The sequence below is a fragment of the Oncorhynchus clarkii genome, chromosome 33 (genome assembly GCF_045791955.1).
Source record: "Oncorhynchus clarkii lewisi isolate Uvic-CL-2024 chromosome 33, UVic_Ocla_1.0, whole genome shotgun sequence".
NCBI lineage: Eukaryota > Metazoa > Chordata > Actinopteri > Salmoniformes > Salmonidae > Oncorhynchus > Oncorhynchus clarkii.
The window spans coordinates 38,165,008-38,179,674 of NC_092179.1; the positions used below are offsets into that span (position 1 = coordinate 38,165,008).

A 14,667-nucleotide genomic window follows, 5' to 3' on the forward strand; every position below is an offset into this window, starting at 1 on the left:
AAGGGGAAGGGGGGGGTTGAGATAGCCTTATAATGTTTACCAAATGCCCCACACATCCCGCCCCGGTCACGCATTGACGAGTTCAGCAAACATCCTGGCACTTCCTCCTCCTCCTCCGCTCTGAGCCTCCTTCCTTCTCCTTTTACCCCTGGCTTGTGTCACAAATGGCCCTCTATTCCTGCCACGTCGACACCTCTTGCTCCTCCCCTCCGGCGTTTGACGTCGCCTGATTACTAACCACTGGTCCTTGGATTCTTCATTACGCACACCTGTAGATCATCATTACGCAGACCTGTAGATCATCATTACGCACACCTGTAGATCATCATTACGCACACCTGTAGATCATCATTACGCACACCTGTAGATCATCATTACGCACACCTGTAGATCATCATTACGCACACCTGTAGATCATCATTACGCACACCTGTAGATCATCATTACGCACACCTGTAGATCATCATTACGCACACCTGTAGATCATCATGATTCACACCTGTAGATCATCATTACGCACACCTGTAGATCATCATTACGCACACCTGTAGATCATCATTATGCACACCTGTAGATCATCATTACGCACACCTGTAGATCATCATGATTCACACCTGTAGATCATCATTACGCACACCTGTAGATCATCATTACGCACACCTGTAGATCATCATGATTCACACCTGGCACTCATCATTACGTATACCTGGCACTCATCATTACGCACCCCTGTAGATCATCATGATTCACACCTGGCACTCATCATTACGCACACCTGGCACTCATCATTACGCACACCTGGCACTCATCATTACGTACACCTGGCACTCATCATTACGCACACCTGGCACTCATCATTACGCACACCTGGCACTCATCATTACGCACACATGGTACTCATCATTACGCACACCTGTAGATCATCATGATTCACACCTGTGGATCATCATGATTCACACCTGTAGATCATTATGATTCATACCTGTAGATCATCATGATTCACACCTGTAGATCATTATTAATCACACCTGTAGATCATCATGATTCACACCTGTAGATCATCATGATTCACACCTGTAGATCATCATGATTCACACCTGTAGATCATCATTACGCACACCTGTAGATCATCATTACGCACACCTGTAGATCATCATTACGCACACCTGTAGATCATTATGATTCATACCTGTAGATCATCATGATTCACACCTGTAGATCATTATTAATCACACCTGTAGATCATCATGATTCACACCTGTAGATCATCATGATTCACACCTGTAGATCATCATGATTCACACCTGTAGATCATCATTACGCACACCTGTAGATCATCATTACGCACACCTGTAGATCATCATTACGCACACCTGTAGATCATCAAGATTCACACCTGTAGATCATCATGATTCACACCTGTAGATCATCATGATTCACACCTGTAGATCATCATGATTCACACCTGTAGATCATCATGATTCACACCTGGCACTCATCATTACGTATACCTGGCACTCATCATTACGCACACCTGGCACTCATCATTACGTACACCTGGCACTCATCATTACGCACACCTGGCACTCATCATTACGCACACCTGGCACTCATCATTACGCACACATGGTACTCATCATTACGCACACCTGTAGATCATCATGATTCACACCTGTGGATCATCATGATTCACACCTGTAGATCATTATGATTCATACCTGTAGATCATCATGATTCACACCTGTAGATCATTATTAATCACACCTGTAGATCATCATGATTCACACCTGTAGATCATCATGATTCACACCTGTAGATCGTCATGATTCACACCTGTAGATCATCATTACGCACACCTGTAGATCATCATTACGCACACCTGTAGATCATCATTACGCACACCTGTAGATCATCAAGATTCACACCTGTAGATCATCATGATTCACACCTGTAGATCATCATGATTCACACCTGTAGATCATCATGATTCACACCTGTAGATCATCATGATTCACACTTGGCACTCATCATTACGTATACCTGGCACTCATCATTACGCACACCTGGCACTCATCATTACGTACACCTGGCACTCATCATTACGCACACCTGGCACTCATCATTACGCACACCTGGCACTCATCATTACGCACACATGGTACTCATCATTACGCACACCTGTAGATCATCATGATTCACACCTGTGGATCATCATGATTCACACCTGTAGATCATTATGATTCATACCTGTAGATCATCATGATTCACACCTGTAGATCATTATTAATCACACCTGTAGATCATCATGATTCACACCTGTAGATCATCATGATTCACACCTGTAGATCATCATGATTCACACCTGTAGATCATCATTACGCACACCTGTAGATCATCATTACGCACACCTGTAGATCATCATTACGCACACCTGTAGATCATCAAGATTCACACCTGTAGATCATCATGATTCACACCTGTAGATCATCATGATTCACACCTGTAGATCATCATGATTCACACCTGTAGATCATCATGATTCACACCTGGCACTCATCATTACGTATACCTGGCACTCATCATTACGCACACCTGGCACTCATCATTACGTACACCTGGCACTCATCATTACGCACACCTGGCACTCATCATTACGCACACCTGGCACTCATCATTACGCACACATGGTACTCATCATTACGCACACCTGTAGATCATCATGATTCACACCTGTGGATCATCATGATTCACACCTGTAGATCATTATGATTCATACCTGTAGATCATCATGATTCACACCTGTAGATCATTATTAATCACACCTGTAGATCATCATGATTCACACCTGTAGATCATCATGATTCACACCTGTAGATCATCATGATTCACACCTGTAGATCATCATTACGCACACCTGTAGATCATCATTACGCACACCTGTAGATCATCATTACGCACACCTGTGGATCATCATGATTCACACCTGTAGATCATCATGATTCACACCTGTAGATCATCATGATTCACACCTGTAGATCATCATGATTCACACCTGTAGATCACCATGATTCACACCTGTAGATCATCATGATTCACACCTGGACCAAATTACCTCCCCTTTATCTGTCCCTCTCTTACGTTCATTCCTCAGTCAGTATTGTCCCTGTGTTAATACCTATACCTCCCCTTTAACGCTGTCTCGTTTGTTGTTCTATTCAACGTTTTCACCTGCTTCTCGACTCACAGCGTCACATTTTCCTATATAGTGGCCATGCACTGGTCAACAGTAGTGCACTATATAGGGAATAGTGTGTTATTTGGGACGCAGAGATAAACAGTAGGAATTTGAATCAAGGCCGCGACTGGTCCTGAACCTCATGAATGGGACCGACATTTGATTTATGTATCTCCTCACTAAGACCTGAAGACGCTCGAACGATGTTACTGGATGGTGTTGGAGGTCTTAAGTCACTGTGAATGTCATCACAGAGCAGAGAGAGAGAGAGAGAACAGTAGCATGACAGTGGTTTGGTATAGGTCCACCTTAGTCTGTGCGGTGAGTGACTGTTTGGTATAGATCCAACTTAGTCTGTACAATGAGTGACTGTTTGGTATAGGTCCACCTTAGTCTTTACGGTGAGTGACTGTTTGGTATTGGGCCACCTTAGTCTGTACGGTGAGTGACTGTTTGGTATTGGGCCACCTTAGTCTGTACGGTGAGTGACCTGTTTGGTATAGGTCCACCTTAGTCTATACAATGAGTGATTGTTTGGTATAGGTCCACCTTAGTCGATACGGTGAGTGACTGTTTGGTATAGGTCCACCTTAGTCTGTACGGTGAGTGACTGTTTGGTATAGGTCCACCTTAGTCGGTACGGTGAGTGACTGTTTGGTATAGGGCCACCTTAGTCGGTACGGTGAGTGACTGTTTGGTATAGGGTCACCTTAGTCTATACGGTGATTGACCTGTTTGGTATAGGGCCACCTTAGTCTGTACGGTGAGTGACTGTTTCGTATCCTCGCTCGTCATCTTTCAATGCGGCAGGATGCCACTGGGTAAACAGCGACCACAGAATTTCAATTCGAGCTCTCTGCCTGAATCTTATGAATGGACCAATGACTGTTTTTAAATAAGGAATGGTCTGATCACACTGAATGGGATATCAGTGCTCTGAAAGTCTTCGCAGAGCAAAGAGAGGGCGAGAGAGAGAGAGAGAGAGAGAGAGAGGTGTGTTGGCTCTGTGGGGGGGAATAAACCATGCCCCGTGGATCTTATACTGATGACTCTGTGGGGGGGATAAACCATGTCCCATGGATCTCATACTGATGACTCTGTGGCGGGGGGGGGGATAAACCTGAACTTGAACTAAAACATTCCAACTCTGAAACGATATAACCCTTAACGAGATCCATGTCTGAACGAAGGCATTAACATACAGCTGGCGGGTTATACACTCTATCGTCAGGACAGGACAGCAGCCTCTTTTAAGAAACGCGGCCGGGGCCTATGCATTTACGTAAACAACAGCTGGTGCACGATATCTAAGGACGTCTCGAGGTTTTGCTCGCCTGAGGTAGAGTATCTCATGATAAGCTGTAGACCACACTATCTACCTAGAGAGTTTTCATCTGTATATTTCGTAGCTGTCTACATACCACCACAGACCGATGCAGGCACTAAAACCGCACTCAATAAGCTGTACTCCGCCATGAGCAAACAGGAAAATGTTCATCCAGAGGTGGCGCTCCTAGTGGCCGGGGACTTTAATGCAGGGAAACTTAAATCAGTTTTACCTAATCAGAATGTTAAATGTGCAAACAGAAGGAAAAACAATTCTTGACCACCTTCACTCCACACACAGAGACGCGTACAAAGCTCTCCCTCTCCCTCCATTTGGTAAATCTGACCATAATTATATCCTGCTTACAAGCAAAAATGAAAGCAGGAAGCACCAGTGACTCTGTCTATAAAAAAAAGTGTTCAGATGAAGCAGATGCTAAACTACAGGACTGTTTTGCTATCACAGACTGGATTCTTCCGATGGCATTGAGGAATACACCACATCAGTTACTGGCTTCATCAAAAAGGTAATCGAGGACGTCGTTCCCACAGTGACTGTACGTACATACCCCAACCAGAAACCATGGATTTACAGGCAACATTCCACTGAGCTAAAGGCTCAGAGCTGCCGCTTTCAAGGAGCGGGACTCTAACCCAGAAGCTTATAGGAAATCCCGCTATGCCCTGTGACGAACCATCAAACAGGCAAAGCATCAATACAGGACTAAGATTGAATCGTACTACACCGGCTCTGATACTCATCGGATGTGGCAGGGCCTGCAAACTATTACAGACTACAAAAGGAAGCACAGCCGAGAGCTGCCCAGTGACACGATTCTACCAGACAAGCTAAATAACTTCTATGCTCGCTTTGAGGCAAGTAACATGCATGAGAGCATCAGCTGTTCCGGATGACTCTGTGATCATGCTCTCCGCAGCCGATGTGAGTAAGACCTTTAAACAGGTCAACATTCAAGACCGCAGGGCCGGATGGATTACCAGGACGTGTACTCCGAGCATGCGCTGACCAACTGGCTAGTGTCTTCACTGACATTTTTAACCTCTCCCTGTCTGTAATACCAACGTGTTTCAAGCAGACCACCATAGTCCCTGTGCCCAAGAACACTAAGGTAACCTGCCTTAATGACTACCGACCCGTAGCACTCACGTCTGTAGCCATGAAATGCTTTGAAAGGCTGGTCATGGCTCACATCACCATTATCCCAGAAACCCTAGACCCACTCCAATTTGCATACCGCACCAACAGATCCACAGATGATGCAATCTCTATTGCACTTCACACTGCCCTTTCCCACCTGGACAAAAGGAACACCTATGTGAGAATGCTATTCATTGACTACAGCTCAGCATTCAACACCATAGTGCCCTCAAAGCTCATCACTAAGATAAGGACCCTGTGACTAAACACCTCCCTCTGCAACTGGATCCTGGACTTCCTGACGGGCCACCCCCAGGTGGTAAGGGTAGGTAACAGACACATCCGCCACGCTGGTCCTCAACACTGGAGCCCCTCAGGGGTGCGTGCTCAGTCCCCTTCTGTACTCCCTGTTCACTCATGACTGCACGGCCAGGCACGACTCCAACACCATCATTAAGTTTGCTGACGACACATCAGTGGTAGGCCGGATCACCAACAGCTATGAGACAGCCTATAGGGAGGAGGTCAGAGACCTGGCCGTGTGGTGCCTGGACAACAACCTCTCCCTCAACGTGATCAAGACAAAGGAGATGATTGTGGACTACAGGAAAAGGAGGACAGAGCACGCCTCCATTCTCATCGACGAGCTGCAGTGGAGGAGGTTGAGAGTTTCAAGTTCCTTGGCGTCCACATCACCAACAAACTAACATGGTCCAAGCACACCAAGACAGTCGTGAAGAGGGCACGACAAAATCTACTCCCCCTCAGGAGACTAAAAAGATTTGGCATGAGTCCTCAGATCCTCAAAAGGTTCTACAGCTGCACCATCACTGCCTGGTATGGCAACAGCTCGGCCTCCGACCGCAAGGCACTACAGAGGGTAGTGCATACGGTCCAGTACATCACCGGGGCCAAGCTTCCTGCCATCCAGGACCTCTATACCAGGCGATGGCAGAGGAAGGCCCTACAAATTGTCAGACTCCAGCCACCCTAGTCATAGACTGTTCTCTCTGCTACAGCAAGTGGTACCTGAGCGCCAAGTCTAGGTCCAAGAGGCCCCTTAATAGCTTCTACCCCCAAGCCATAAGACTACTGAACAGCTAATCAAATGACTACCCAGCCTATTTGCATTGCCCCCTCCCCCCCATTTTAAACTGCTGCTACTCTCTGTTATTATCTATGCATAGTTACTTTAATAACTCTACCTACATGTACATATTACCTCAATACCAGTGCCCCCGCACACTGACTCTGTACCGGTACCTCCTGTATATAGCCTCCACATTGACTCTGTACCGGTACCTCCTGCATATAGCCTCCACATTGACTCTGTACCGGTACCCCCTGTATATAACCTCCACATAGACTCTGTACCGTAATACCCTGTATATAGCCTCCACATTGACTCTGTATCGGTACCCCCTGTATATAGCCTCCACATTGACTCTGTACCGGTACCCCCTGTATATAACCTCCACATTGACTCTTTACCGTAATACCCTGTATATAGCCTCCACATTGACTCTGTACCGGTACCCCCTGTATATAGCCTCCACATTGACTCTGTACCGTAATACCCTGTATATAGCCTCCACATTGACTCTGTACCGGTACCCCCTGTATATAGCCTCCACATTGACTCTGTATCGGTACCCCCTGTATATAACCTCCACATTGACTCTGTACCGTAATACCCTGTATTTAGCCTCCACATTGACTCTGTACCGTATACCCCCTGTATTTCGCCCCACTATTGTCATTTACTGCTGCTATTTAATTATTTGTTATCCTTATCTCTTATTTTTTGTTGTTGGTATTTTCTTTGGTTAAGGGCTTGTAAGGAAGCATTTCACTAAGGTCTACCTACACCTGTTGTATTCAGCATTTCACTAAGGTCTACCTACACCTGTTGTATTCAGCATTTCACTGTGAGGTCTACTACACCTGTTGTATTCAGCATTTCACTGTGAGGTCTACTACACCTGTTGTATTCAGCATTTCACTGTAAGGTCTACTACACCTGTTGTATTCAGCATTTCACTGTGAGGTCTACCTACACCTGTTGTATTCAGCATTTCACTAAGGTCTACCTACACCTGTTGTATTCAGCATTTCACTAAGGTCTACCTACACCTGTTGTATTCAGCATTTCACTAAGGTCTACCTACACCTGTTGTATTCAGCATTTCACTGTGAGGTCTACCTACACCTGTTGTATTCAGCATTTCACTGTAAGGACTACTACACCTGTTGTATTCAGCATTTCACTAAGGTCTACCTACACCTGTTGTATTCAGCATTTCACTGTAAGGTCTACATACACCTGTTGTATTCAGCATTTCACTGTGAGGTCTACTACACCTGTTGTATTCAGCATTTCACTGTGAGGTCTACCTACACCTGTTGTATTCAGCATTTCACTGTAAGGTCTACTACACCTGTTGTATTCAGCATTTCACTGTGAGGTCTACCTACACATGTTGTATTCAGCATTTCACTGTGAGGTCTACTACACCTGTTGTATTCAGCATTTCACTAAGGTCTACCTACACCTGTTGTATTCAGCATTTCACTAAGGTCTACCTACACCTGTTGTATTCAGCATTTCACTGTGAGGTCTACCTACACCTGTCGTATTCAGCATTTCACTGTAAGGTCTACTACACCTGTTGTATTCAGCATTTCACTGTGAGGTCTACCTACACCTGTTGTATTCAGCATTTCACTGTGAGGTCTACTACACCTGTTGTATTCAGCATTTCACTAAGGTTTCCCTACACCTGTTGTATTCAGCATTTCACTGTGAGGTCTACTACACCTGTTGTATTCAGCATTTCACTGTAAGGTCTACTACACCTGTTGTATTCAGCATTTCACTGTAAGGTCTACTACACCTGTTGTATTCAGCATTTCACTGTGAGGTCTACTACACCTGTTGTATTCAGCATTTCACTGTGAGGTCTACTACACCTGTTGTATTCAGCATTTCACTGTGAGGTCTACTACACCTGTTGTATTCAGCATTTCACTGTGAGGTCTACCTACACCTGTTGTATTCAGCATTTCACTGTAAGGTCTACTACACCTGTTGTATTCAGCATTTCACTAAGGTCTACCTACACCTGTTGTATTCAGCATTTCACTAAGGTCCTGTTGTATACACCTGTTGTATTCGGCGCATGTGACAAATAAAATTGTGTTTTATTTGGTCGGTACCTAGTGAACTTAATATTCTGTATTTTGTCATATGGTTCCCTGACAGGTTCAATAAGAACGGCATCGATCTGAACAGGAACTTCCCAGATGCCTTCTCTAAGAAGGAGAGTGGAATGAGAGAGATGGAGGTGAGAGCCATTATGGACTGGCTGAAGACTGAGAGCTTCGTCCTGTCGGCCAACCTGCACGGTGGGGCTGTGGTGGCCAGCTACCCCTACGACAACAGCAATGGAGGTACTTTACACCATCACACACAGAGAGAGAGACTGAGTGATCCCAATTTATTTATTTTTATTTAACTAGGAAAGTCAGTTAAGAACAAATTCTTATTTTCAATGAGAATGACAGATTTGTACCTTATCAGCTTGGGGATATGAACTTGCAACCTTTCGGGTTACTAGTCCAACGCTCTAACCACTAGGCTACCCTGCCGCCCCAATATATATATATATATATATCCCAATATAGAGACTACTAGAATGACTACAGAGTAGAGTAACAATATAGAGACTACTAGACTGACTACAGAGTAACAACAGGTGTCTAATATAGAGACTACTAGAATGACTACAGAGTAACAACAGGTGTCTAATATAGAGACTACTAGAATGACTACAGAGAATCAACAGTTGTCTAATATAGAGACTACTAGAATGACTACAGAGTAGAGTAACAACAGTTGTCTAATATAGAGACTACTAGAATGACTACAGAGTAACAACGGGTGTCTAATATAGAGACTACTAGAATGACTACAGAGTAGAGAATCAACAGGTGTCTAATATAGAGACTACTAGAATGACTACAGAGTAACAACAGGTGTCCCTGTCAAGAGATCAATAGATCAACCAATCAGTCAATCACATCAATATTGGTTATGTCTCCATTGTGTCCCAAATAGCCCAGGTCTAAAGTAGTGTACTATATAGGGAATAGGGCTCTGGTCTAAAGTAGTGCACTCTATAGGGAATAGGACTCTGGTCTAAAGTAGTGCACTATATAGGGAATAGGTTCCTGGTCTATAGTAGTGAACTATATAGGGTATAGGGCTCTGGTCTAGTTGTGTACTATATAGGGAATAGGGCTCTGGTCTAAAGTAGTGTACTATATAGGGAATAGGGCTCTGGTCTAAAGTAGTGTACTATATTGGGAATAGGGCTCTGGTCTATAGTTGTGAACTATATAGGGAATAGGGCTCTGGTCTAAAGTAGTGTACTATAGAATAGGGCTCTGGTCTAAAGTAGTGCACTATATAGGGAATAGGGCTCTGGTCTAAAGTAGTGTACTATATAGGGAATAGGGCTCTGGTCTAAAGTAGTGTACTAAATAGGGAATAGGGCTCTGGTCTAAAGTAGTGCACTTAATAGGGAATAGGGTTCTGGTCTATAGTAGTGCACTATATAGGGAATAGGGCTCTGGTCTATAGTAGTTCACTATATAGGGAATAGGGCTCTGGTCTATAGTAGTGTACTATATAGGGACTACGGCTCTGGTCTAAAGTAGTGCACTATATAGGGAATAGGGCTCTGGTCTAAAGTAGGGTACTATATAGGGAATAGGGCTCTGGCCTAAAGTAGTGTACTATATAGGGAATGGGGCTCTGGTCTAAAGTAGTGTACTATATAGGGAATAGGGCTCTGGTCTAAAGTAGTGTACTATATAGGGAATAGGGCTCTGGTTTAAAGTAGTGTACTATATAGGGAACAGGTTGACGTGTTGTGTTGTCACACAGGTAGTGAGCTGCAGAGTGGATCCAGTGTTGCCCCCGACAACGACGTGTTGATCCAGCTGGCTAAGACCTACTCCTACACCCACAGCCAGATGCACAAGGGAGACCACTGTTACGACTCCAAGGACTTTAAGGAGGGCATCACCAACGGCTACTACTGGTACCCTCTACCAGGTCAGTCAGTAAATCTATCAGTTTACAGATCTGGGGTAATAGTTAAGGGTGTTGGGTTGATAGTCGCAAGCCCCACTACCCCCCCCCCTCCCCCCGCCAGGTTCAGAGTTCAAACCACGACGGGATAAATTCGCTACAGTACTAATACTAGAGGTCACGCGTACAGTCGTGTTGTGAAAATTCATATTTGTGTCATTCTCAAAACTTTTGACCACAACTGTACATCCATGACCTTTCGCTGGGTGAACTTGTCCATGTTGTCATCAACCCTGGAGATATTGGGTTAAGATTTAGCAGAGTTGATAAGACATCCATCCGATCATTGATGTCAATGGGAGATTTATGTAAATGTTCCGGAGTGTTCTGCATAATCTCAGTGTAGAATATATATAGAACTGCACATGTACGTTCAGTCATTATGTCCCTTCACCCTATAGAAACTGGTCTAATAGACTACGGTGACTGGTGCAGTGGCGAGCACCATTATGGCTCTAGTCTGGCTCAGTTTCATGTTTTTCTATCCGTTTCCTAGGATACTGGTCTAATAGACTACAGTGACGAGCACCATTATGCTCTAGTCTGGCTCAGTTTCATGTTTTTCTATCTGTTTCCTAGGATACTGGTCTAATAGACTACAGTGACGAGCACCATTATGGCTCTAGTCTGGCTCAGTTTCATGTTTTTCTATCTGTTTCCTAGGAGGGATGCAGGACTATAACTACGTGTGGGGCCAGTGTCTAGAGATCACCTTGGAGCTGTCCTGTTGTAAATACCCTCCAGAGAGTGATCTGCCTGGGCTCTGGGACGCCAACCGGGCCGCGCTGCTGGCATACATGCAACAGGTCCATCTGGGTCAGTACCACGCTGTCTATCGTGGGTCAGTACCACTCTGTCTATCGTGGGTTAGTACCACTCTGTCTATCGTGGGTTAGTACCACTCTGTCTATCGTGAGTTAGTACCACGCTGTCTATCGTGGGTTAGTACCACGCTGTCTATCGTGGGTTAGTACCACGCTGTCTGTCATGGGTTAGTACCACGCTGTCTGTCGCAGGTCAGTACCACGCTGTCTGTCGTGGGTTAGTACCACGCTGTCTTATCGTGGGTTAGTACCACGCTGTCTGTCGTGGGTTAGTACCACGCTGTCTTATCGTGGGTTAGTACCACGCTGTCTTATCATGGGTTAGTACCACGCTGTCTATCGTGGGTCAGTACCACGCTGTCTGTCGTAGGTTAGTACCACGCTGTCTCTGTCGTGGGTTAGTACCACGCTGTCTGTTGTGGGTTAGTACCACGCTGTCTCTGTCGTGGGTTAGTACCACGCTGTCTGTCGTGGGCTAGTACCACGCTGTCTCTGTCGTGGGTTAGTACCACGCTGTCTGTCGTGGGTTAGTACCACGCTGTCTGTCGTGGGTTAGTACCACGCTGTCTCTGTCGCGGGTTAGTACCACGCTGTCTGTCGCGGGTTAGTTCCACGCTGTCTGTCGCGGGTTAGTACCACGCTGTCTATCGTGGGTTAGTACCACGCTGTCTGTTGTGGGTTAGTACCACGCTGTCTCTGTCGTGGGTTAGTACCACGCTGTCTGTTGTGGGTTAGTACCACGCTGTCTCTGTCATGGGTTAGTACCACGCTGTCTGTCGTGGGTTAGTACCACGCTGTCTCTGTCGTGGGTTATTACCACGCTGTCTGTCGTGGGTTAGTACCACGCTGTCTCTGTCGTGGGTTAGTACCACGCTGTCTGTCGTGGGCTAGTACCACGCTGTCTCTGTCGTGGGTTAGTACCACGCTGTCTGTCGTGGGTTAGTACCACGCTGTCTGTCGTGGGTTAGTACCACGCTGTCTCTGTCGCGGGTTAGTACCACGCTGTCTGTCGCGGGTTAGTTCCACGCTGTCTGTCGCGGGTTAGTACCACGCTGTCTATCGTGGGTTAGTACCACGCTGTCTGTTGTGGGTTAGTACCACGCTGTCTCTGTCGTGGGTTAGTACCACGCTGTCTGTTGTGGGTTAGTACCACGCTGTCTCTGTCATGGGTTAGTACCACGCTGTCTGTCGTGGGTTAGTACCACGCTGTCTCTGTCGTGGGTTATTACCACGCTGTCTGTCGCGTGTTAGTTCCACGCTGTCTGTCGCGGGTTAGTACCACGCTGTCTATCGTGGGTTAGTACCACGCTGTCTGTCGTGGGTTAGTACCACGCTGTGTATCGTGGGTTAGTACCACGCTGTCTATCGTAGGTTAGTACCACGCTGTCTGTCGTGGGTTAGTACCACGCTGTCTGTCGTGGGTTAGTTCCGCGCTGTCTGTCGCGGGTTAGTACCACGCTGTCTATCGTGGGTTAGTTCCGCGTTGTCTGTCCTGGGTTAGTACCACGCTGTCTGTCGGGGGTTAGTACTGCTCTGTCTGTCATAAATACAATCAAATCAATCAATACTTCTGTACAGTGTTTCACTACCAAGTGGTGGCTTGATCATTTCAATGGTAGAATGATTCATTTAGGTATGAATCGTTTAGGTAGTACGATTCATTTAGGTAAGAATTGGTAAGGTATATGATTCATTCAAGATATGTGGATATTGAATGTAAGCTTAAGGTAATTCTGTAAAAAAAAAAAAAAAAATCCCAATGTTATGTCACATGCTGAAAAGCCCCCAGGCACTGAAATAGATCTACAGATCAGATCTCACAACAATGGTCTACCCTGGGATGACTCCTGGTCCGGGTCAGTCATCACGGTCTACCCTGGGATGACTCCTGGTCCAGGTCAGTCATCACGGTCTACCCTAGGATGACTCCTGGTCCAGGTCAGTCATCACGGTCTTCTACCCTGGGATGACTCCTGGTCCAGGTCAGTCATCACGGTCTACCCTGGGATGACTCCTGGTTCGGGTCAGTCATCACGGTCTACCCTGGGATGACTCCTGGTCCAGGTCAGTGATCACGGTCTTCTACCCTGGGATGACTCCTGGTGCGGGTCAGTCATCACGGTCTACCCTGGGATGACTTTGGGTCAGTCATCACAGTCTACCCTGGGATGACTCCTGGTCCGGGTCAGTCATCACGGTCTACCCTGGGATGACTCCTGGTCCAGGTCAGTCATCACGGTCTACCCTGGGATGACTCCTGGTCCAGGTCAGTCATCACGGTCTACCCTGGGATGACTCCTGGTCCGGGTCAGTCATCACGATCTACCCTGGGATGACTCCTGGTCCAGGTCAGTCATCATGGTCTACCATGGGACGACTCCTGGTCCAGGTCAGTCATCACGATCTACCCTGGGATGACTCCTGGTCTGGGTCAGTCATCACGGTCTATCCTGGGAGAACTCCTGGTCCAGGTCAGTCATCACGGTCTACCCTGGGATGACTCCTGGTCTGGGTCAGTCATCACGGTCTATCCTGGGAGAACTCCTGGTCCAGGTCAGTCATCACGGTCTACCCTGGGATGACTCCTGGTCTGGGTCAGTCATCACGGTCTATCCTGGGATGACTCCTGGTCTGGTTCAGTCATCACGGTCTATCCTGGGATGACTCCTGGTCCAAGTCAGTCATCACGGTCTAAAGTAGTGGCCTATATAGGGAATATTGTGCCATTTGGGCTGTGGGCCCTGGTCAAAAGTAGTGGCCTATATAGGGAATAGGGTGCCATAGGACTCTGGTGAAAAGTAGTGCACTATATAGGTATTAGGGCGCCATTTGGGATGCACGGGGAGAGTCCGTGTGATGCTTGGTGCCTCAACTGACATCACAACAATCACCACTGTAATGTGACCCTGGCTAAAAGGTCATATTAATTAACCAACAGAAGCTCTCCCTGTAGTCCAGTCAAAAGCTT

General features: G+C 46.3%; 3 protein-coding genes across 3 annotated transcripts in view; all 3 read left to right on the plus strand.

The window, feature by feature from the left end:
* LOC139392878 (beta-2-microglobulin-like) overlaps nt 1–14,667 on the plus strand; it is a 321,541-nt gene that overhangs the window by 215,562 nt on the left and 91,312 nt on the right. The window lies entirely within an intron of this gene.
* The window catches only part of LOC139392874 (beta-2-microglobulin-like), a 613,933-nt gene that overhangs the window by 181,483 nt on the left and 417,783 nt on the right, over nt 1–14,667 (plus strand). The gene's annotated exons all lie outside the window — the stretch shown is intronic.
* The window catches only part of LOC139392881 (carboxypeptidase M-like), an 83,327-nt gene that overhangs the window by 61,472 nt on the left and 7,188 nt on the right, over nt 1–14,667 (plus strand). Inside the window, exons 5-7 of the mRNA XM_071141199.1 lie at nt 8,983–9,170; nt 10,669–10,839; nt 11,539–11,691. Coding sequence (XP_070997300.1) covers nt 8,983–9,170; nt 10,669–10,839; nt 11,539–11,691 — 512 coding nt within the window. The remainder of the gene's footprint in view (nt 1–8,982; nt 9,171–10,668; nt 10,840–11,538; nt 11,692–14,667) is intronic.